General features: G+C 47.4%; 1 protein-coding gene across 1 annotated transcript in view; it reads right to left on the bottom strand.

Moving 5' to 3' along the window:
- The window catches only part of LOC115459317 (sulfide:quinone oxidoreductase, mitochondrial-like), a gene marked incomplete at its 3' end in the record, with an annotated part of 52498 nt that overhangs the window by 20217 nt on the left and 7126 nt on the right, over positions 1–25155 (bottom strand). Inside the window, exons 2-3 of the mRNA XM_030189160.1 lie at positions 3337–3581; positions 473–643 (exon numbers count right to left, since the gene is read on the bottom strand). Of these exons, the coding sequence (XP_030045020.1) occupies positions 473–643; positions 3337–3564 (399 nt within the window). The remainder of the gene's footprint in view (positions 1–472; positions 644–3336; positions 3582–25155) is intronic.

Below are 25155 nucleotides of genomic sequence, written 5' to 3'. Positions count from 1 at the left end.
CTATACCTGCCACTTGTGTAGCTCACTTGACCATCTAACATATGTTTACAGTCAAATATCACAGTTTAGATGTATAAATTAGATATTTAAGTGGCACCACCCTTGGAGCATCCTAAATCCCACTTTTTTTGAACAGGTTGTTTTAGCTGTATAAAGATTTAACTATCCAAAATTATTCATTCAAGCGGCCTGTATTTTTTTCAGAAGCACCTATGCGATTGGCCATGCCACTGACCACATGTGCTTTTGCATATTTATCTAAATATGTTTATAATTGTAAACCTTCAGGCTACTAAATTCTGCAGGATATTGTCCAAGGCAAAGGTTCTAAAACCTGAGGCCCTCATATAGATCAGGCTTTCAAGCTATGTAAAATATGTTAATTAATACAGGGCTTAATAGTCCAAGGATTTATGCTTCTAACTTTGAGCCTTGCACCAGTGGGACTGGATCAGGATCTTTATTACACTACCTTTTTATTATCACTGATGCGGATGCAATTCTTGTCAGGCTCAAAGCCCTGAACTGCAGATTTAATCCACTTTACTCCAGAAGGGATCACGCTGGCTGTTGAACGTACAGATGTCGGAAGCCGTTTGGCCCCAGCTCCGACCAGAGTCCAGAGGGGCTGGTAATAGTGTTTCTATAAGAAATAGAAAGAAAACAGTAAAGCAAAAACTATTCTGACAGCCAGTTTGAGATGTATAATACTGAATGATATGCTGTTTAGCCACTGATCTGGGACTTGTTTCAAGATGAAGCTGCTCTTTAATGCCCTGATTTATGCCTGGCAGGGAGTTACTAAATATGTAATAACCAGAGCTTATCCAAGGTTAACTAATGTATGGGAGAGATATCAGACACTGAAATCCTAATCAAAATAACAAATACATTTTTTGTGTGTTAATGGAGAACTCTCAGAGCAAAGACTCACCCAAGTGAAACAACACGCAGGTGACTTATGTCTCTAAGGGTGGATACGTTTCTCAATCATAGAGTTCCTCCATGTTTTTTTAGGCTAGCTGCACTCCTATGCTATTATCAAATAATAAGTGATCTCAAATCATATCATGCTAATCTATAAAGTGTCCAATTTAATCAATCCCATGCATTGTACCTTTATCCTCAATACATATATACATAATAAATCACAGGGCACTTATCCTGATATGCTTGGTGGATGCCCCCGTCGTTGTTCAATATTTTCCTGTATTTGGGAAACTTGACGTCTTAACTGTTCAATTCCTCCGTTTCCCTTATATTAAATTTCAAGCTGGAAAATTACTTCCACAGTAGCGCAACAGCGCTTCAACTATCTATGCAGTGTTGATAATGAAAAATCACATCCACAAGCTGGGATTTTTTTGGATTGTTATATTTGATTGGCAGGGAGTTACTGCAGGACCTTCAGGTCTCTGTACTATTGGCTTCCATTTTCATGCAAGTTAAAAGCATGGACTTGTATTCCTAGTGTACCAGAACCCTCATCACCTCTCGCTTAGATTATTGCAACTTGCTTCTCACAGGTCTCCCACTTAGCCATCTCTCTCCTCTTCAATCTGTTCAAAATTCTGCTGCATGACTAATATTCCGCCAGTGTGGTTATGCTCATATTAGCCCTCTCCTCAAGTCACTTCACTGGCTTCCTATCCGTTTCCGCATACAGTTCAAACTCCTCTTATTGACCTATAAGTGCATTCACACTGCAGCTCCTCAGTACCTCTCCACTCTCATCTCCCCCTACATTCCTCCTCGGGAACTCCGTTCACTGGGTAAATCTCTCATATCTGCACCCTTCTCCTCCACTGCTAACTCCGCAATTCCAGAAATAACATGTATAGAATGTTTGTATGTGGGGAAGCTTGCCAGGTGCCCTTGGCCTGGATTGGCCGCTGTCGTGGACAGGATGCTGGGCTCGATGGACCTTTGGTCTTTTCCCAGTGTGGCATTACTTATGTACTTTTATCTTGCTGCACCATATGCCTGGAATAGACTTCCTCAGCCGGTACATCAAGCTCCATCTCTGGCTGTCTTCAAATCTAAGCTAAAAGCTCGCCTTTTTGAAGCTGCTTTTAACTCCTAACCCTTATTAACTTGTTCAGAACCCTTATTTTATCATCCTCACTTTAATATTCGCTTATCTCTTCTTGTTTGTCCTGTTTGTCTGTCCTAATTAGATTGTAAGCTCTGTCAAGCAGGGACTTCATGTTCAAGTGTACAGCGCTGCGTACATCTAGTAGCGCTTTAGAAATGATAAGTAGTAGTAAACAATTAGTGCATGCAAAATTGATTTAACCTGCGTAAACCTATGAATTAATGTGCATAAAGTTGATTTCAGCATATTAAAATGTTTATTAACAAAAATAGTTTGAAACGAAAGGTCTGAAAAATACCAGGAAAAAATCCACATATGAATTACAAATTTTTAGCTAAACATCCTCAGCTGATGGGTTACTTTTCTTAAATTTAATCCTACCAGACTCAGAACAGCCTTTGCTTTCAAGTGGCAATGCCCTCTGCTAGTCTTACAAAGTAGCATTCCACAGCTTTAAGAGTCAAGGACTTTCTGATAAGCACTTTTTCTTGCCACCTAGTGGTTGAAGTCAAAAGCCTTACAGAGACCTTCTTCCTCTCCTGTTGAGGCCAGCATACAACCCTCCCTCCTCTCTTATAGCTTGCAGGATCAGATATCCTCTACAGCCTTGCTTTGCATCTTTAAATAAAGAGTTTATATTTCAGTGTGAGTCATGAGGAATAATTCAGCCTAGCTCAGAGTTTCCCCAAGTCCAATCCTGGAGTACCCCTTGCCTGTCAGGTTTCAGGATATCCACAATGAATATGCAGGAAAGGAGGTTTACATACAATGGAAGCAGTACATGCAAATCAATCTAATGCATATTCATTGTGGAAATCTTGAAAACCTGATCGGGTTGTGGCCTTCAAGGACTGTGGTTGCCCACCCCTGATTTAAATTGTTTTTATACCCTCTGGTGTAATATAGATAGAAATTGTCCTCCTCAAGTCTACATAACAAAAAAAAAATTGGCAAGCTCTGTCAGAGAAATTTCTGGTGCACATCTCCAGGTACTCTGACCTCATGCCAAATACAGAAGTCACGCAGTGAAGAAAACTATTACTTCATCCGGATGAATATGACAGTGAATTATGGAACTTGTTCCACAGAGACCTTGCCGACATCTTCTTGGCATGTCCCGTCTCACGCGGGCACAGAAACCATGACCCTCCACCTGCAAACGGAAGACACTAGTAGCACCGGAAGGAGATGACCCATTCTTTCCTCAGGTCAGCTCTGCTGTGTGGACTGTTGACCATTACCTCGCTGGGTTCAACAATAGCCACATTTTCAGCTCCCACTTTCCTCTTCATGCGAGCGCCCATTGTAATTCCAGCTGAGCCACCTCCTACCACCACCACATCGTAGTAGTCCTTTGTACAAGAGATGCTGCTTGTGTGCAGCCTGCAGTAGCTGCCAAGCTGAGCCCCTGGCGAGCGTGTACACTGACGGACACAAGAAGCCAATGGCATGACCCCAAGACTCGTCATTGTCACTCGGTGGAAATCTGTTGAGAAAAAGAGAGAAGAGAGAGCATGAGCAGCTGAGGGATACTCGGAAATGAAATCTTCTTCTAGTCTGCTGACACTAGTCTAGGGACCTGGAGATTGATTCCTGGAAGTGCCGCAGCTCCAGAGTAAGAGGGTGTGCTGTGAGCACACAGACCCACAGCAGACACACATGGCCTGTCCACATCTCCAGCTCCACAGAGGAGACCTATGGTTACGTTTTACACATGCACAGTGGCGGATTTATGTTTGCTGGTCCCCAGAAGTATGTGGGCAGCCAAGTGTCCCTTCATCACTAGGAGTGGAGGAGTAGCCTAGTGGTTAGTGCAGTGGACTTTGATCTTGGGGAACTGAGTTCAATTCCCACTGCAGCTCCTTGTGACTCTGGGCAAGTCACTTAACCCTCCATTGGCCCTGGTACAAAATAAGTACCTGAATATATGTAAACCGCTTTGAATGTAGTTGCAAAAACCTCAGAAAGGCTTTGTGACTTGTTCAGAAGGCTTCAGTTGCTGATTCAAAACATGCAACTCATACACTGGCACTTGCCTACTATAAACTCACTTCTTGCTCACACATAGAAATTTACCCGCTGAGAGCCGACTCTTACTTTTACATCTTTTTAAAATCAGCTCATCCATTATTCTGAATGGTAATGGCCCATTTATCTCTACAGTTTCTGGATACGTCATAGTCTCATGAATTTACACTGGCATACTGGTATTTATTCTGCCCTCAAAAGTCCATCTTGCTAAATTCTCTCTGTGACACTTTTCATTAGACCCCCTATGGCAGGTTTATCATGAATTACTGTTTAGGACACTTCGGGGAGTATTCTATAAATGGTGCTCAAAAATCAGTGCTAAGCACTATTCTATGAAGGGTTCTCCAGGATGAGTGGAGGAGTAGCCTAGTGGTTAGTACAGTGGACTTTGATCCTGGGGAACCGAGTTCAATTCCCACTGCCGCTCCTTGTGACTCTGGGCAAGTCACTTAACCCTCCACTGCCACAGGTACAAATAAGTACCTGTATATACTATGTAAACTGCTTTGAATGTAGTTGCAAAAACCACAGAAAGGCGGTATATCAAGTCCCATTTCCCTTTCCCCTTTATAGAATAGCGCTTAGAGCAGATTCCCGTGCCCAAACTTCAGCATCAGTATTTCTGCCAACTGAAACCTTATGTAAATGCGGGTGCTCTACTTATGGCATTTAGGTGAATATATGAACACAACATAAGAACATGCCATACTAGGTCAGACCAATCATCCATCTAGCACAGTAGCCAATCCAGGTCACAAGTATCTGGCAGAAACCCAAATAGTAGCAACATTCCGGAATCTCAAACAATAACAAGATTCTGGAACCCCAAATAGTAGCAACATTCTATGGTACCAATCTCGGGGCAAGCAGTGGCTTTTCCATGTCTATCTAAATAGCAGACCATGGATTTTTCCTCCAGGAACTTGTCCAAACGTTTTTTTTTAACCCAGATACGCTAACCTCTGCTACCACATCCTCTGGCAAAGAGTTCCAGAGCTTAACTAAGCGTTAACTGAAAAAAATATTTCCTCCTAGGAGCTTACACAATTAATGCACATACATGGTTAAGCACGTTAAAAATGCTAACGTGCCTATAATGTGGCTTAGTAAACAGGGTGCTAAGTTACATGCGCATCCCGGGAGCATGCCCAAATTTGGATGCCATACATAGAATCCAGGGGAATGTGTATACGAAGAGTACAATTTGATTATTGATATGACATTTGTCACTATTTGGTGAATTTTATGTTTGAAATGTTTTGTTAAATTATATATGTGTGTTTTATTGTTACCTGCCTAGTGCTTTGGATAGTGCAGGTTATACACTTTTTAAATAAATAAATATAACCTAAAGATTCCACACAGCTGCAGAAACAGGCAGGGCCAGTGCATAAGGCAAAAATTGTTTTTATATTTGCTAAATTAAAATTGCATATAATAATTTTGAGTTTGGTTCTCTTTATGTCTAATGAATGGGACCTTGATCTTTAACCCATTAGTGCCCACTACAAATCAATTTGTTCCCATATGGCTTATGGAAAATTGGGCACTAACGGGTTAAAAGTAATTATATGTTCTGTGTGAATGCACCCCCTTGTGGCAGGATGATATTATTGACTGAAGACTAAAGTGCAGTAAAATCTGGGCTTTGCACATGGTAACGCGGGATTCTACTGCACACTAAACCCATATTTACTGCAGCATCTTTTTAGGGCTTTTTCCTCTTTGTTATTTGCAGGTCATGCACTGTTCATTAGCATGCGGTACCTGCAGAAATTTAATTTCTATATTTGTATATTTTTAAGAAAGGCTCAAGGTCACACCACATGTAGGAAGCCCACAGACAAATAGTTTGTTGAATTATCAGAGTTTTTACCATAAATCCTTATGGAAGAACAGTTTCTATGTTTGAAGTGTGTTTGCTCTTCTACTCAAGATTTTTTGGTTCTGCTGAACAGCTGAAAAATTGCGGGCTGATATTCAGCCGGTGGCATAGTAACATAGTAGATGGCGGCAGAAAAAGACCTGCACGGTCCATCCAGTCTGCCCAACAAGATAACTCATATTTGCTGCTTTTTGTGTATACCCTACCTTGATTTGTACCTGTCCTCTTCAGGGCACAGACCGTATAAGTCTGCCCAGCACTATCCCCGTCTCCCAACCACCAGCCCCGCTTCCCACCACCGGCTCTGGCGCAGAGCGTACAAGTCTGCCCAGCACTATCCCCGCCTCCCAACCACCAGCCCCGCCTCCCGATCTTGACTAAGCTCCTGAGGATCCATTCCTTCAGCACAGGATTCCTTTATGCTTATCCCACGCATGTTTGAATTCCGTTACCGTTTTCATTTCCACCACCTCCCGCGGGAGGGCATTCCAAGCATCCACTACTCTCTCCGTGAAAAAATACTTCCTGACATTTTTCTTGAGTCTGCCCCCCTTCAATCTCATTTCATGTCCTCTCGTTCTACCATCTTCCCATCTCCGGAAAAGGTTCGTTTGCGGATTAATACCTTTCAAATATTTGAACGTCTGTATCATATCATTTTTAAAAAATGCTTACTATCGCTGGCTAGAATAACCTCCAGTATTCACTGCTGTGCCATGTCTGGACACCAGGACTGAATACTGGGCGCTATATGTGGGTGGGTGGGCTGGCTGCCAGTCTTTGCAGGTCCTGGCTAATATTCATCCGGGGCCCGCATAGGACAATTATGCAGGTCCCGGCTGAATAGAAGACTAATAGAAGGTTGTAAATAACGTGACTGTGTCACACCGGTTTTGCAAAAACTTCACTGGCTACCAGAACAACACAGGGCCAAATTTAAAACTCTCTGTTTGGTCTTCAAAGCCCTTAAAGGAAATAGCCCAGAGTACTTGAAGAACAGATCTCCCTCTACACTCCTCCAAGGTCACTAAGGTCCTTCCAAGTGGTATGACTAACCACACCCTCTCCCAGGGCCGCTGAGACACACAGCCGGGCCCGGAGCAGGACTGCTCCTCCCCCACCTGGGTCGCGCCCCCCCCCCCCCCCCCACACACACACATTCGCATCTCTGTCCTCGCAACCCCCCTCCACCCTCTGGGCACATACACCCGCCCGCCCCCTTACCGGCTGTGTCTCAGTCTGACTGCTCCTCCTCCTCCCTCAGTCTGTCGTAAGGAGGCTTCATCCAACCTCTTTGATCTGTCATCTCCTGCTTCTGTGTACCACGACCCAGATGGCTGCATTAATGCGATATCGCGTTAATGCAATCATCCGGGTCCTAGCATGCACTGCAGGAGCAGGAGAGAGACAGAGTCAGACCTGGAAACAGGAGGCAGGCCAGGCAGGCACTAGCAGGAAGAGGCTTGCCGGGCTGTTGCACAGCACTGGGCCCCCCTTGGAGGCCGGGCCCAGGAAAGCTGGCCCCACCCCCACCCCCCTCTCTCAGTGGCCCTGCCCTCTACAAAGGGCATCACACAATGTGATATCTGCAAGCGAGCCTTCTCCAGAGCAGCCCCCACATTCTGAAATGCACGCCCTGAAAGGCTTTGCTTAACACTAGACTATCTCTACTTCAGAAAGCATAGAGTTGCCAAGGATGCCCATCCCAGAGCCAGAGATTTACCACCACAACGCTGGAGACTGAAGGCCAAATGAGTGAGATTTTTCTCATGGGCCCCAGCCATGTCCAAAACTAGATCTGGCAGATCATGCATTTTCCAAACACTGACATAGTCCAATCAATAAATAGAAAATAAAATTATTTCTCTACTTTTGTTGTATGGTCATTTAATTTTCCTCTTCATGCTGGTCCCAGTATCTGGTTTCTGCTTTCCTCTGTCTTCTCTTAACTTTCTTGCCAGGGCCTCATGGTCCATTTGGCATTTCCTTTCTTTCTAGGTCTACTATCCATCTTCCCTCTGTGTAGTAACATAGTAAATGACGGCAGATAAAGACCTGTATGGTCCATCCAGTCTGCCCAATAAGATAAACTCATTGTACATGGTATGTGATACTTTATACGTATACCCGTTTGATTTGTCCTTGCCGTTCTCAGGGCACAGACCATAGAAGTCTGCCCAGCACGTAGCTATCACTCTGTTTAATATTTCCTGTGTCCCTGCTCCTATCCTCCCACCATGTTAAGTAATCCTCTTCTGTGTCTGTATTCTTGCCCTATCCAGTATCAACCTTCTGGGTCCCCATTCCCCCTCATGTGTCATCATTCCTTCGTGTCCCTATCCCCTCACCTATCCAGCATCATCCCTCTGTCTCTACTCCTCCCCTATCCAGGATCACCCTTCTGTGTCGCCATCCCCCCTCATTTGTCATCATCCCTCTGTGTCCCTATCCTGCCCACCTACCCAGCATCTCTCCCACCTTCGTTATGCATTCCTTCCCAGGAATTCAGGAACAAACCCTCTCTTTCCTGCCCCTGGCCTCACTTCTCATAGGTTCACTGCCTATTTCTCTTCTTCCCTCGCAGATCCCAGCCAAATTTCATTTCCTTCTCTCTCTCTCTTCTACCCCCTTTTTTGTATTTCCTTCCCTTTCCCTGCATCTCCTGCATTCTCTAGTTCTCCCCTCTCTCGTGGTATGGGAGGTCTCACTCCCTTCTTCCCTTCCTCCTCTTTCCCATGGCCTGGCAACTCTCTTCTTCCCTCTCCCTCCCATGATCTGGCAGGTCTCACTCTCTTCCCTCCTCCTCCTTCCCTCCCCCCTCAGTGATAATGTGGTGGCTTTTTCTCCTTTCTCCCCTCCCAATCTACAGGTGCATTTCACTTCCTGCACCCTCTACTCATGGGATGTGGTATGCAGTAGCACCCCTTCCTCCCTGCAGCGCTGCCCCTCTTCAATGTTCTGGGCCGCTGGCAGCATCAGTGTCAGTGAGGTAAGCAGACTGCCTTCGGAGGCCCGAAAGTTTTCCCCTCTGCTACAACTTCCTGTCCTTGCATAGGTGGGACAGGAAGTTGCAGAAAAGGGAAAGATTCTGGGGCTGCCGAAGACAGTCTGCTTACCTCATTGACTGCTGCCGGCAGCTTGGAATACTGAAGGAGGGCAGCACTGAAGGAAGGAAGGAGTGCTCTGCGAATGTGTGTCAGAATGGAGCTTTGGCATGCGAGCTGAAGTCCAGGGCCAAATGCGTGCATCACACCCTAAATGCATACGACTTCGTATGTCTGAAAGCTGGTAAAAGCTTGGCTTTTCAACCAGGCCTTTAATGGATTAACTAACTTGCTAGTCACATACACAAGGATTAAAAACAGCTGCACATACTACAGCATGTGAGAAATATGTAAATACTAGTAACGAAGGCCCGTTTCAAATCGCAATGAAACGGGCGCTAGCAAGGATCCCCTCCGTCCCTTTGTGTCTCCGTGTGTCGCCGGCCCCCCTGCAGCCTCCGTGCGAATGTGCTGTGACCCTGGCCCTTTTGGCACGCCCCCCAGCGTCCGTGACCGTTCCGTTCCCCCCGATGTGTGTGTTGCCAATGCACCCCCTTCCACCCCCACCGATGTCGTCGCTGCCAGCGCTCCCCCCTCTCCGAAGGCCCCCCCCACCCCACTGACCTGCCGAAGTAACGCGTGCTCCGCCCTTGACGTCATCGCGTTTTGACGTGAGGGCGGAGCAGAGCTACAGTGCAGTACAACGTTGGAGCTGAGAATGTGCTCCGCCCTCAACGTCATAACGTTTGACGCGAGGGCGGGGCCCACAGACTGTTATTTTGTGTGGCTTCAGAGCTTCGAACTTACGAACCTGGCTTCAGTGACGTCAGTGCAAATAGAACGTTGAGGGTAAGTTATATATATATAGATATTGCTTTTGCATTTAACATAACTGTGAAAATAACTTATGGCCTGGTAGAAAGGAACTCTTTAGTGATGGAAGTATAAGTATACTTCTGTAGGCCCGGCCTAACAGAAACTACCATATTATAGCTTTTTAAAAACATTAACAAAGGAAACTGCTAGTTTAAAGTAATGTGTGCAAAGTGATAAAATGCTGAGGCAGGGAGAGAGGAAAGGATGAATAAGACCCCCCCCCCCCCCCACACACACACACAGACAGGCTTACTAGCCAAGGCCACATCTTTGAGGTAACTGAAACACAACAAAGAGACTACACTACAGAGAGAAAGAGGGTGAGAAGTTTAGAGCTGTTGCTACACAGAACTTTAGTAGACAGACGACCACCAGCCAATGAGAAAATTTAGGGGCAGACACTTAAATGTAACTATAAAATCTGTGGAACCATGTAGAAGTGTGTGTGTGTGTGCGCAAGCTCCAAGTATGCAGGAACATCCACCCACACCCTCGCAAGAATGATTTGAATAATAAATTGCTTAATTAAGCTTCGATCCATCAATCTGATTTTATGAGTCCTATTTTTGTATAGGTTCTCAGGTTATCTGGGGGCTATTTGTAACAAGCAGGACGTGTTTATCCACTCTTACCCTAGCTAAGATAATATTCAAGCACCTTTCTGACCTCATTTGTAAATTTCTTTAAATTAGTACTTTATTTTATTACTCCCATTACTCTGTCTATATGTTGCAACTTTGCTTACACCCTATACTGTCTATTAAAACAATTTTTTGTGCATTGTGTTATTGTAATATAGCATACACTATACTTTGTATTGTTGTTTGAATATTGTTACTGCTGTAATTGTCTATTGCTTATGTTTGACTTATTCTTACTGTACACCACCTTGAGTGAATTCTTTCAAAACAGAGGTAAATAAATCCTAATAAATAAATGTTTGTAGAGCCCTCGATCCTCCTCCCAGCCTCCAAATAGCCCCCCCCCTCCTCCCAGCCTGTGAAAATGCAAGCCCCTCCCCTCCCCAAATATTGACTCCCACCCCCAACCCCGCTGTGGTCCAGGTAGGCCCGCCTAGACCTACCTTTACTACCTGGTGGTCCTAGAGGGGCATTGGGGGCAGGAGCAAAGCCCTCTTGCTCCTGCCACTTGCAGCTGGGCCCCTAAAATGGATCTGCGACCTCTCATTGCAGCTTGCGGTGAGGTCGCAGCAGCCATTTTAGGAGCCCAACCGCAAAGGACAGGAGTGAGGGAGCTTTATTTCCCGATGGTCCTAGTAGGATGTTGGGGGAGGGAGCGAAGCTCCCTTGCTCCTGCCCCTTGCAGCTGGGCTCCTACTATGACTGCCATGACCTCACCATAAGCTGCTGCAAGAGGTCAAGGCAGCTATTTTAGGAGCCCCGCCGGAAGGAGGCTTTGCTCCTGCCCTCAATACCCCAACTAGGACCACCAGGGAGTAAAGGTAGGCCCAGGGGGCCTACTTGGACCATGGCAGGGGTGGGGTGGGGTGGGAGGTGATGTTCTGGGGGGGGGGAGAGGAAGGGTGGGGGTCAGAGGGAGAAGGAGCTATTTGGAGGCTGGGAAGGATGGATTGGGGGAGCTCTAAAACATTTAAGAAGTTATGTGGGTCCCGGCCAATATTTAGTGCCAGGCTGGGCCCACATAGCTAGGCAGGTTCATTTAGGACTTGAATTATGGTGAGATTGCTGCAAAAATACAGTGGCCCATATGATTTTTAAGCTGAGCAAGTTTGATCATGTTTCCCCATTACTGAAGAAACTGCATTGGCTTCCACTGTAAGCCCGTATTATTTTTAAATCCTGTTGCATATTTTTAAGATCTTTCACAGTTTAACCTCCCTACAGGTTGTTCATTTAGTTACATTTTCATCCAGATCAGGTTCTAGCTATACTCTATAATTGAATGGACCTGGTTTGTCCACCATTGAAGGGAATTAGATTTTAAAAATTATTGGAGAATTCCTTTTTTCATCAGGCTGTTCTGATTTGGAATAATTTGCCATTGTGTTTAAGGAATCAATCGTCTTATTTTGAAAACGTTTAAAAACCTATTTATTTGAGAAGCCTATGAGCTGAATTAGCCTGAACTGATTTTTTTTAATGTATGAGTACTTTATTATGAATTGTTTATTTCATAAAGATTATCGGTTTATTTCAGTATTTACAAATTAATTGTACACTGCTTTGAACTATTTATAGGGAATAAGTGGGTTATAAACGTCAATTTAGATTATATTTAGATTAGAACAGCCTTCAGCACCTGAGACCGTTAGCTGAGATGTTTTCCCAGAAATCAGTAATCAGGACACAAGGAAACCTTCTACTTCCATCCTGACATTTAGCTAGTTTGTTTGTTTTGGATGCTTGGAATGCCCTCCCACGGGAGGTGGTGGAAATGAAAACGGTAACGGAATTCAAACATGCGTGGGATAAACATAAAGGAATCCTGTTCAGAAGGAATGGATCCTCAGGAGCTTAGCCGAGATTGAGTGCCAGAGCCGGTGGTGGGAGGCGGGACTGGTGGTTTAGAGGCGGGGATAGTGCTGGGCAGACTTACACACGGTCTGTGCCCTGAAGAGGATGGGTACAAATCAAGGTAAGGTATACACAAAAAGTAGCACATAAAAGTATATCTTGTTGGGCAGACTGGATGGACCATGCAGGTCTTTTTCTGCCATCATCTACTATGTTACTATGTTACCCTATTTCCTGCCAAATGAATGAGCCTGGCACCTTTTGCATATGGATGACATCATCACATTTAATAGGATAGTAGACTGATCTTCACTCCCAGTCCTCAAGGGCTAACAGGTCAGGTTTTCCAGATCTCCCTAATGAATATGCATTCCATAGATTTACCATAACGGGGTTAGTAGGCATGAAAATCTCTCACATGCATATTCATTAGAGATATCCCGAAAACCTGGTCTGTTGGGACACCCTCCCCCCACCCTCCCCAAGGGGTCTATGGATAGATTTCAAGAGGTCTGTGAACTTAGGTGGTAAAAAATTACAAATTTATTTTCACTCGACTCTAACTGAAATTTAGCTTTTCATTCAATAATGAATGTAAGCAAACTAATTTATGGTCTCCAGATTCAATTGGTTGTGTAAAGTACCTTTTTATCTGAAAGCATGTAACTGATAATGTTCAACACATATGTGTTATTTTTAATATTTCAATAACTGTATTTCAGCATAAGTGGTTTCCTGTGTAATATAATCTACATAAATACAATTTTCTGAGAAGGGGTCCATGGCACAGAGAGGTTAAGAAATTTTAGATGACTGTGTTTTGACTGGGACCACAAAGAGGCTCCATTTTCATTTCCTGCTTAGAACATGAAAGATGCTTTGGCAAAGTTTTCACTTTGTACTGGTTAAACGAACACTACAATATGAACTATCTGCAACTTTCCACACTGGTGGTGTGTTTCTAGGGAAAATACTAAGACAACATCTAAATGTTCATTCTTCCTTTCTCCCTCATCATTCCAAGGAGGCGACTTGTTGCTAATTAATGACCTAATCTGTCACTAGATGTCACTGTCCCCTCCACATAGAATTATTAGACAGCAGTTCACCCAGACAGGGTGAACGTGGGCACAACAGAAAAAAGCAGATGAATAGTATTCTGGGATTGACATAGGGTGAACTGTGGGTGTATATGGGGCTGGTGCCCCACCCACAAATGATTTAGATACTAATGCTGAATTGGTCTATTCCCCTCCCCACACTGTTAATAAGGCTTCCTTACTCTTTGCCCCTCTGAAGTAAACAGGTAAACCAAACCGATGGAGAGAATTATACATGTCGAGACGTTCACAGAAGGTGCAGCCAGCGAGGGGCTCTTTAGCTCATTTTCCTGTCTTGCAATAAGAAGTGCATTTTTGATTCTCGTCTGACAATGCACTGCAGCAACCATATTACAGCAGACTGCTCAGCACTAGAGTTTAATTTGGACCAATTTTGTCTTAAATGATGTATTAAAAATGCAAAGCATAGTTTCAAAAAATAGTAGCTGAAGCTTTATAATCATTTAGAGGGTGAAAATTAGCACCGGGGCACAGTGTGCCTTTTAAGAGTTCCAGGGATGGTGGTGTACCTTCTAAATGTGATTAAAAGGGTGAAAGAACTGAATGAGGCCCTGAGGGACCGTTTTGTTTCCAGACTTCTGGAAACATTGTAGGCTCTAAAACTAACAAGATGTACATACAGCAGCTGACACAAAGTTATTTCTGTGGAGCTAAATGGATACAATAATCTGTACTTAGAATTTGATGGCTTCCTACATAAATGTAACGTAATAGCCAGCTGGGATTGCTCAAGACGATCTGATGGCGATATAACACTGTCACAGAATATGTACTGCAAGTGTTTGAGGCCCATCTTGGAGGAAGTGTGTCGACATCCTTTCCTGCATGCCCTGGTTATTGCACTCTAAAGAGCTACTCAGAATCAGCCAGGACAACTGAAACTTCAGTATGCAGACTGTACCTCTAGATCATTAGACCTTGTTAGAACTGCCCGGGGTCAATAAAAGATTTCTAAGACACGATCTTACAATGGTCACTGGGCATTTCTGATCATCATAGGCTGCAAACCAGGCTAGTTTTCAGGATATTCATAATGAATATGTAGGATTACCATATGGCTCCATAAAAGGACACAAAACAAAAACAAAAAAGGAGGTAAAAACCCTCACGAAATCGTGGGAAATGAAACAAAAAGTGAGGAGAGTGGATGAGGATACCAACAATTCTGTATTTATTTTAAAAAATTTTCTGTGTTTATTTAAAAAATTATCAATGTACATAAAAATGACCCGACACGGCCGTGTTTCGGCCCAATGGCCTGCCTCAGGGGTCTTTGTAACCTAGGTTAAACAATGAAACAAATCAAGAATATTATTTACAAATATATCATGAACTTGAATATGATAAGTAAAACAACAGTCTGAAAGTATAGCATGGATGAACAAACATCAAATTATCTGCAACTCGTTCAAATAATAAAAATAAAACATATGTGAAGTATAAAAAGGTTTTTTTGGATTAAAAATTATTGTTATGAATTATATAAAATTATTATAAAAAATTGTTATAAGAGCGCACAGTTAATGCTCTGAATAATACATGAATGCTTTAAATGCGTCTAATTATGCAAATGAACAATGTATTAATGCAAATAATGAAATTAAAATTATATAGAATAACATATAAGTATTTACAGAAATTATCCGTTTATGATAAACATATATTGAAAAGGACGACACATTGATCCAGGCCAGGTCATGCTTCCACTGAAAGCAATGGAAGTAAAACCCAGACTGGCTCAATCTGTCCTATATGTAACGCATAGCTTTATATACAGTGGAGGTAGTGCATGCAATTCTCTCATATCTCTGAACACCCAGCCAAACAGGTGTGGCACCAGCTGGGAACCAGTGCATACCACAAATTCTGTAACATAGACTACTGCCCTATAGAAACCCTTACTTACACTGCAGTAATCTTTTGGAGGGCAAAAATGTAAATTGTAAGTGATTTTTTTTTCTATAACTGCAACTTCTTTCAGAAAAAGTACTGTCAGTTGCAGGGTTGTCCAGGATGAGCAATTTTCGATGGTGGGAGATCTTACAGCATATGCCCCCCTCCTGGCTACAGGAGATACTTTATTTACAATAAGAACAAGGCTGACAGATCCCCACCGTTTCCCTTACTGCCGGCCTTAGAGGATCTCTCTAGCATAGGAGGAAAAAGACAGGGAATCCTCACCAAAATGAAGTCGTTTTCCATATCTTCTCTTAATGTCTCTCTCTCCCTCTGCATTCTTTAAAAAAACTGTTTTCCCTTTTTATACTCATTTCATCAGGGTTTATTTTTTCTTTTTGGTTCTTTCCTCAATTTATGTGTCGCGTCCGCAGCTCCCTCCGGTTCCTCCGCCGCGGGGGGGCGGGAGCCGGCGTCCACTTCAGCGAGGGTCGACGATCCAGAAGCCGCAGCGGGGAGCCGGGGCCCGCCGCGGTGATGGCCGCCCAATCCGGTGCCGAGGCCAGAGGCCAGCGATTGCGGCCGCCAGTCTCGCGGTCGCTGGCTGTGGGGGTGGTGTTTGCGCTGCGGGAGGAGGCGGTGCCGAGGCGCGATGGCCGGCGTCCTCGTCTCTCCCGGGCGCAGGGGTCTGGAGCTCCGCCTCCGAGGTGCTGGATTGGGCAGACAGAGCCAATCAGAAGGGCTCTGTCAATAGCCAGGTTCGGGTTGGTCGGCTATACCTGCGGGGGCGGGGCGGCTGATGCTGAACAGTACTTAAGGAAGAGAACTGAGTTAGAACTTTGCTTCAGGTTCTGTTCCCGAGGCCCGTTTCCATTTTGTTCCTGTGTGTTCCGTGTTCTTCTGGTTTTGACCTCTGGACTGTTCCTGTTTTTTTCCCTGCTCGCTGCCTGCCTCGACCTCTTGCCGGATCTTGACTTCGTTGTCTGCTGCCTGCCCTGAACTTTGACTGTTACTGGATGTTCTCGTTCTCCATCTGCCCTCTGCTCTCCTGGTCCCTGTCCGGGTCAGCTCGGCACCCCGCGGTTCCTGAAGTCCCGTTGACCGCCTACAGCTGGGGGCTCAACCCTTGGTGAACGGCGGTCGCCGCGGGTGAAGACTTGGGGTTGCATGGCTGTTCTTTAAGGTCCCTCGGGGCCTTACGGGACCTAAGGGCTCACCGTCCTTGCACACAAGACATTATGAATCTCTGTATATGGTACTGCCACCTTTTCTCCTCACCCTAGCCTGTTAAATTCTCTCATACATCTTCTGACCTTTCCCTGCCTTCTCTCAGCCTACCTCCCATATTCATCCCTTCCCCTCCCTGGGATCCAGCAAGGCACCTCTAAAGGAATTACTTTGGCAACACATGCAAAATTGTCATGTCCGCAAAGGTAAATAGAAAAGAGGTGGAGGAGCCAACCAACGGTGTTCCAAGATGGCAACCATAAAAAAGTCCAGAAGTCCAATGCTTCAAAAAACATTTTATTCTCCAACAACAAACCAAATGCGTGGACAATCTTGACCCAACACGGGCCATGATTCGGCAGCAAGCCTTCCTCAAGGATCTGTCAATGGTATATAACAAACGTCATATGTATGAGAAATATGGAAAATATAAAAGACAAGTAAAAATATTAATAATAGAAAAATAATTTAAAAATAGTAATAATATGAATGAAAAATAAAAAAGATAACAGGAGTGATGGCAGCGAAAATTCAGAAAAAGGAGAGGGAAAAAGGCAGGCAAGATGGCAGCACCTTCAAGCACTGCAGGCTCGACGATCAGCTCGGCTTGGGTGGCGGACGTCACTATGGAGGTAATAACAGCGAAGGAAGCCATCCTGGAAAGAGGCTGTACCTGCCAGATACTAAATTTGAGTGAATCCAGGGGAAATTAGATGAACTCAGCCAAGACTTTGCAGCAATTTCAATAGTACACAAGTGAGTTGGAAGTCCGTATGACCTTAATGCAGAACTTACAGGCTCGGTTCCAAAAGAAGCTGGCAGAATATTGAAGACAAGCTTGAGGACCTAGAAAACAGGTCCAGAAGAAACAATTTGAGGTTAGTCGGCCTTTTGGAATTGCTGGGAGATGGGGAGCTGTGGGCCTTCTTCAAGACCTGGTTGGCTCAATCCCTCCAGCTCCCAAAATGTTTAGGCCCCTTGAAAGTGGAAAAAGCCCACCAGGTGTGCACAAAACAACAAGCCACACGGCCTCATATGGTCATATTTAAACTTTGCTCATAAGACTGCCATAATGAAGGACTTGTGGGGCAGGAAGGCACTAACATAGGAGAATAGGAAAGGCTCTTTGCTTCCAAGAATTTTCCGCAAAGGTGGCAGCACAAAGAAGGGGTTTTGCACCAATCGGCACTAAACTCTGAGCAGAAGATTCATCACCCTATTGCACACTGCACATTTGTGAATCATGTATATGGGTACAACACAGACTTATGAGACTGTGGTGACAGCACAAATATTTTTACAACAGTTCACTCCTAGGGAGTCGCAGGGAAAAAGCTGTGGACATTGACAATCAGCTCTTAAAGGCCATTCTAGCACTTTGGATCTCATAATTTTGGATACATTAATGATGAGATTTCCGCCAAGGTGGTACAGTGAAGGGCAGCACTGATGTCGGATACTCTTGTACCTTGAAAACGACATTGAATCTTAGTTCAGTGGAATTCTGGAACTTTATGGCAAGTCACACTTCTTCAACCCAGTGGATTACAAAGTGAGCACTTTGGTGCCAGAATGAGGTTTCACTGCCTGGCAGATGTTTAGTAGTGTAAGGCTACTGGACATAGTTATTAGGAGTTCCCTGGTAGAGGAGATACATCCTATTTTCAGTGACAAATGGAAGACACTTCATAATTGTTGTACATTTCTGATTCTTAATGGCTCCAGATCAGAAGGCGATGAGGACCTCACCAAGTGTGGAGCCTATTGCTCTCAGAGGATTACAATCCTCAATATCAATGTATGCGCTGGGATACAGTTTACGGCTAAGCATTTACTACAGTGGTTCCCAAACTTTCTCGGGTCACGGCACCCCTAGGCTACACATTTCCTCTCAGGTCTCCCCCGCCCAACAACATTGTGTTCCACCTTTGCTGGCAGGAATGCCCAAGCCATGCCAGCTGAAGAGGTCCATTTCCTGAGCTCCATGCTGTTTGCAGAGTCAGCAAATTCGTGGCATGCTTCAGCCACTGACGCTTACATTCCCTTGCATGCCCTCCTTCTCTCCCCCCTTTCCATTGGGCATCTGCCCTCCTTCTCTTCCCCCTTTCTATCCAGCATCTGCCCTCCTTCTCTTTCCCCCTTTCTACCCGGCGTCTGCCCTCCTTCTTTCCCCCCATTCCATCCAGCATCTGCCCTCTTTCTCTTCCCCGTTTCAATCCCGCATCTGCCCCCCTTCTCTCCCCCGTTTCAATCTGGGGTCTGCCCTCCTTCTCTCCCCCCTTTCCATCCGGCGTCTGCCCTCCTTCTCTCCCCTCTTTCCATCTGGCGTCTGCCCTCCTTCTCGCCTCCCTTTCCATCCGGCGTCTGCCCTCATTCTCTCCCCCCTTTCCATCCCGCGTCTGCCCTCCTTCTCTCCTCCCTTTCCATCCCGCGTCTGCCCTCCTTCTCTCCTCCCTTTCCATCCCGCATCTGCCCTCCTTCTCTCCCCCCCTTTCCATCAAGTTTGCCCTCTCTCCCCCTTTCCATCAAGCATCTGCCCTCCTTCTCTCTCCTTTCCATCCAGCGTCTGCCCTCCTTCTCTGCCCCCATTTCCATCCAGCGTCTGCCCTCCTTCTCTGCCCCCATTTCCATCCAGCATCTGCCCTCCTTCTCTGCCCCCGTTTCCATCCAGCATCTGCCCTCCTTCTCTGCCCCCTTTCCATCAAGCGTCTGCCCTCCTTCTCTGCCCCCTTTCCATCAAGCGTCTGCCCTTCTTCTCTGCCCCCTTTCCATCCGACGTCTGCCCTCCTTCTATCAAGTGTCTGCCCTCCTTCTTTCCATCACGCGTCTGCCCTCCTTCTCTCCCCCCTTTCCATCAAGCATCTACCCTCCTTCTCTGCCCCCTTTCCATCAAGCATCTACCCTCCTTCTCTGCCCCCTTTCCATCAAGCGTCTGCCATCCTTCTCTGCCCCTTTCCATCACGCGTCTGCCATCCTTCTCTGCCCCTTTCCATCAAGAGTTTGCCCTCCTTCTCTGCCCCCTTTCCATCACGCGTCTGCCATCCTTCTCTGCCCCTTTCCATCAAGAGTTTGCCCTCCTTCTCTGCCCCCTTTCCATCAAGAGTTTGCCCTCCTTCTCTGCCCCCTTTCCATCAAGAGTTTGCCCTCCTTCTCTGCCCCCTTTCCATCAAGAGTTTGCCCTCCTTCTCTGCCCCTTTCCATCAAGAGTTTGCCCTCCTTCTCTGCCCCTTTCCATCAAGAGTTTGCCCTCCTTCTCTGCCCCTTTCCATCACGCGTCTGCCATCCTTCTCTGCCCCCTTTCCATCAAGCATCTACCCTCCTTCTCTGCCCCCTTTCCATCAAGAGTTTGCCCTCCTTCTCTGCCCCCTTTCCATCAAGAGTTTGCCCTCCTTCTCTGCCCCCTTTCCATCAAGAGTTTGCCCTCCTTCTCTGCCCCCTTTCCATCAAGAGTTTGCCCTCCTTCTCTGCCCCTTTCCATCAAGAGTTTGCCCTCCTTCTCTGCCCCCTTTCCATCAAGAGTTTGCCCTCCTTCTCTGCCCCTTTCCATCAAGAGTTTGCCCTCCTTCTCTGCCCCTTTCCATCAAGAGTTTGCCCTCCTTCTCTGCCCCTTTCCATCACGCGTCTGCCATCCTTCTCTGCCCCCTTTCCATCAAGCATCTACCCTCCTTCTCTGCCCCCTTTCCATCAAGAGTTTGCCCTCCTTCTCTGCCCCCTTTCCATCAAGAGTTTGCCCTCCTTCTCTGCCCCCTTTCCATCAAGAGTTTGCCCTCCTTCTCTGCCCCCTTTCCATCAAGAGTTTGCCCTCCTTCTCTGCCCCTTTCCATCACGCGTCTGCCATCCTTCTCTGCCCCCTTTCCATCAAGAGTTTGCCCTCCTTCTCTGCCCCTTTCCATCAAGAGTTTGCCCTCCTTCTCTGCCCCCTTTCCATCAAGAGTTTGCCCTCCTTCTCTGCCCCCTTTCCATCAAGAGTTTGCCCTCCTTCTCTGCCCCCTTTCCATCAAGAGTTTGCCCTCCTTCTCTGCCCCTTTCCATCAAGAGTTTGCCCTCCTTCTCTGCCCCCTTTCCATCAAGAGTTTGCCCTCCTTCTCTGCCCCTTTCCATCAAGAGTTTGCCCTCCTTCTCTGCCCCTTTCCATCAAGAGTTTGCCCTCCTTCTCTGCCCCTTTCCATCAAGAGTTTGCCCTCCTTCTCTGCCCCCTTTCCATCAAGAGTTTGCCCTCCTTCTCTGCCCCCTTTCCATCAAGAGTTTGCCCTCCTTCTCTGCCCCCTTTCCATCAAGAGTTTGCCCTCCTTCTCTGCCCCCTTTCCATCAAGAGTTTGCCCTCCTTCTCTGCCCCCTTTCCATCAAGAGTTTGCCCTCCTTCTCTGCCCCTTTCCATCAAGAGTTTGCCCTCCTTCTCTGCCCCCTTTCCATCAAGAGTTTGCCCTCCTTCTCTGCCCCTTTCCATCACGCGTCTGCCATCCTTCTCTGCCCCCTTTCCATCAAGAGTTTGCCCTCCTTCTCTGCCCCTTTCCATCAAGAGTTTGCCCTCCTTCTCTGCCCCCTTTCCATCAAGAGTTTGCCCTCCTTCTCTGCCCCTTTCCATCAAGAGTTTGCCCTCCTTCTCTGCCCCCTTTCCATCAAGAGTTTGCCCTCCTTCTCTGCCCCTTTCCATCAAGAGTTTGCCCTCCTTCTCTGCCCCCTTTCCATCAAGAGTTTGCCCTCCTTCTCTGCCCCTTTCCATCAAGAGTTTGCCCTCCTTCTCTGCCCCTTTCCATCACGCGTCTGCCATCCTTCTCTGCCCCCTTTCCATCAAGCATCTACCCTCCTTCTCTGCCCCCTTTCCATCAAGAGTTTGCCCTCCTTCTCTGCCCCCTTTCCATCAAGAGTTTGCCCTCCTTCTCTGCCCCCTTTCCATCAAGAGTTTGCCCTCCTTCTCTGCCCCTTTCCATCAAGAGTTTGCCCTCCTTCTCTGCCCCTTTCCATCACGCGTCTGCCATCCTTCTCTCCCCCCTTTCCATCCCGCGTCTGCCCTCCTTCTCTCCTCCCTTTCCATCCCGCGTCTGCCCTCCTTCTCTCCTCCCTTTCCATCCCGCATCTGCCCTCCTTCTCTCCCCCCCTTTCCATCAAGTTTGCCCTCTCTCCCCCTTTCCATCAAGCATCTGCCCTCCTTCTCTCCCCTTTCCATCCAGCGTCTGCCCTCCTTCTCTGCCCCCATTTCCATCCAGCGTCTGCCCTCCTTCTCTGCCCCCATTTCCATCCAGCATCTGCCCTCCTTCTCTGCCCCCGTTTCCATCCAGCATCTGCCCTCCTTCTCTGCCCCCTTTCCATCAAGCGTCTGCCCTTCTTCTCTGCCCCCTTTCCATCCGACGTCTGCCCTCCTTCTATCAAGTGTCTGCCCTCCTTCTTTCCATCACGCGTCTGCCCTCCTTCTCTCCCCCCTTTCCATCAAGCATCTACCCTCCTTCTCTGCCCCCTTTCCATCAAGCATCTACCCTCCTTCTCTGCCCCCTTTCCATCAAGCATCTACCCTCCTTCTCTGCCCCCGTTTCCATCCAGCATCTACCCTCCTTCTCTGCCCCCTTTCCATCAAGCATCTACCCTCCTTCTCTGCCCCCTTTCCATCAAGCGTCTGCCATCCTTCTCTGCCCCTTTCCATCAAGCGTCTGCCATCCTTCTCTGCCCCCTTTCCATCACGCGTCTGCCATCCTTCTCTGCCCCTTTCCATCAAGAGTTTGCCCTCCTTCTCTGCCCCCTTTCCATCACGCGTCTGCCATCCTTCTCTGCCCCTTTCCATCAAGAGTTTGCCCTCCTTCTCTGCCCCCTTTCCATCAAGAGTTTGCCCTCCTTCTCTGCCCCCTTTCCATCAAGAGTTTGCCCTCCTTCTCTGCCCCTTTCCATCAAGAGTTTGCCCTCCTTCTCTGCCCCCTTTCCATCAAGAGTTTGCCCTCCTTCTCTGCCCCTTTCCATCAAGAGTTTGCCCTCCTTCTCTGCCCCCTTTCCATCAAGAGTTTGCCCTCCTTCTCTGCCCCCTTTCCATCAAGAGTTTGCCCTCCTTCTCTGCCCCCTTTCCATCAAGAGTTTGCCCTCCTTCTCTGCCCCCTTTCCATCAAGAGTTTGCCCTCCTTCTCTGCCCCTTTCCATCAAGAGTTTGCCCTCCTTCTCTGCCCCCTTTCCATCAAGAGTTTGCCCTCCTTCTCTGCCCCCTTTCCATCAAGAGTTTGCCCTCCTTCTCTGCCCCCTTTCCATCAAGAGTTTGCCCTCCTTCTCTGCCCCTTTCCATCAAGAGTTTGCCCTCCTTCTCTGCCCCCTTTCCATCAAGAGTTTGCCCTCCTTCTCTGCCCCTTTCCATCACGCGTCTGCCATCCTTCTCTGCCCCCTTTCCATCAAGAGTTTGCCCTCCTTCTCTGCCCCTTTCCATCAAGAGTTTGCCCTCCTTCTCTGCCCCTTTCCATCAAGAGTTTGCCCTCCTTCTCTGCCCCTTTCCATCAAGAGTTTGCCCTCCTTCTCTGCCCCTTTCCATCACGCGTCTGCCATCCTTCTCTGCCCCTTTCCATCACGCGTCTGCCATCCTTCTCTGCCCCCTTTCCATCAAGAGTTTGCCCTCCTTCTCTGCCCCTTTCCATCAAGAGTTTGCCCTCCTTCTCTGCCCCTTTCCATCAAGAGTTTGCCCTCCTTCTCTGCCCCCTTTCCATCACGCGTCTGCCCTCCTTCTCTCCTCCCTTTCCATCAAGAGTTTGCCCTCCTTCTCTGCCCCTTTCCATCACGCGTCTGCCATCCTTCTCTGCCCCCTTTCCATCAAGAGTTTGCCCTCCTTCTCTGCCCCCTTTCCATCAAGAGTTTGCCCTCCTTCTCTGCCCCTTTCCATCAAGAGTTTGCCCTCCTTCTCTGCCCCTTTCCATCAAGAGTTTGACCTCCTTCTCTGCCCCTTTCCATCAAGAGTTTGCCCTCCTTCTCTGCCCCTTTCCATCAAGAGTTTGCCCTCCTTCTCTGCCCCCTTTCCATCACGCGTCTGCCCTCCTTCTCTCCTCCCTTTCCATCAAGAGTTTGCCCTCCTTCTCTGCCCCTTTCCATCACGCGTCTGCCATCCTTCTCTGCCCCCTTTCCATCAAGAGTTTGCCCTCCTTCTCTGCCCCTTTCCATCAAGAGTTTGCCCTCCTTCTCTGCCCCTTTCCATCAAGAGTTTGCCCTCCTTCTCTGCCCCCTTTCCATCAAGAGTTTGCCCTCCTTCTCTGCCCCCTTTCCATCAAGAGTTTGCCATCCTTCTCTGCCCCCTTTCCATCACGCGTCTGCCATCCTTCTCTGCCCCTTTCCATCACGCGTCTGCCATCCTTCTCTGCCCCCTTTCCATCAAGAGTTTGCCCTCCTTCTCTGCCCCTTTCCATCACGCGTCTGCCATCCTTCTCTGCCCCTTTCCATCAAGAGTTTGCCCTCCTTCTCTGCCCCTTTCCATCAAGAGTTTGCCCTCCTTCTCTGCCCCTTTCCATCAAGAGTTTGCCCTCCTTCTCTGCCCCTTTCCATCAAGAGTTTGCCCTCCTTCTCTGCCCCTTTCCATCAAGAGTTTGCCCTCCTTCTCTGCCCCTTTCCATCAAGAGTTTGCCCTCCTTCTCTGCCCCTTTCCATCAAGAGTTTGCCCTCCTTCTCTGCCCCTTTCCATCAAGAGTTTGCCCTCCTTCTCTGCCCCCTTTCCATCAAGAGTTTGCCCTCCTTCTCTGCCCCCTTTCCATCAAGAGTTTGCCCTCCTTCTCTGCCCCTTTCCATCAAGAGTTTGCCCTCCTTCTCTGCCCCCTTTCCATCAAGAGTTTGCCCTCCTTCTCTGCCCCCTTTCCATCAAGAGTTTGCCCTCCTTCTCTGCCCCTTTCCATCAAGAGTTTGCCCTCCTTCTCTGCCCCCTTTCCATCAAGAGTTTGCCCTCCTTCTCTGCCCCCTTTCCATCAAGAGTTTGCCCTCCTTCTCTGCCCCTTTCCATCACGCGTCTGCCATCCTTCTCTGCCCCCTTTCCATCAAGCATCTACCCTCCTTCTCTGCCCCCTTTCCATCAAGAGTTTGCCCTCCTTCTCTCCCCCCTTTCATCAAGCATCTGCCCTCCTTCTCTCCCCTCTTTCCATCTGGCGTCTGCCCTCCTTCTCGCCTCCCTTTCCATCCGGCGTCTGCCCTCCTTCTCTCCCCCCTTTCCATCCCGCGTCTGCCCTCCTTCTCTCCTCCCTTTCCATCCCGCATCTGCCCTCCTTCTCTCCCCTTTCCATCAAGTTTGCCCTCCTTCTCTCCCCCTTTCCATCAAGCATCTGCCCTCCTTCTCTCCCCTTTCCATCAAGCGTCTGCCCTCCTTCTCTGCCCCCTTTCCATCAAGCGTCTGCCCCCTTTCCATCCGGCGTCTGCCCTCCTTCTCTGCCCCCTTTCCATCAAGCGTCTGCCCCCTTTCCATCCGGCGTCTGCCCTCCTTCTCTGCCCCCTTTCCATCAAGAGTTTGCCCTCCTTCTCTGCCCCCTTTCCATCAAGAGTTTGC

Source organism: Microcaecilia unicolor, unplaced genomic scaffold (genome assembly GCF_901765095.1).
Source record: "Microcaecilia unicolor unplaced genomic scaffold, aMicUni1.1, whole genome shotgun sequence".
Lineage (NCBI taxonomy): Eukaryota > Metazoa > Chordata > Amphibia > Gymnophiona > Siphonopidae > Microcaecilia > Microcaecilia unicolor.
This window is presented reverse-complemented; position numbering and strand designations above follow the sequence as displayed.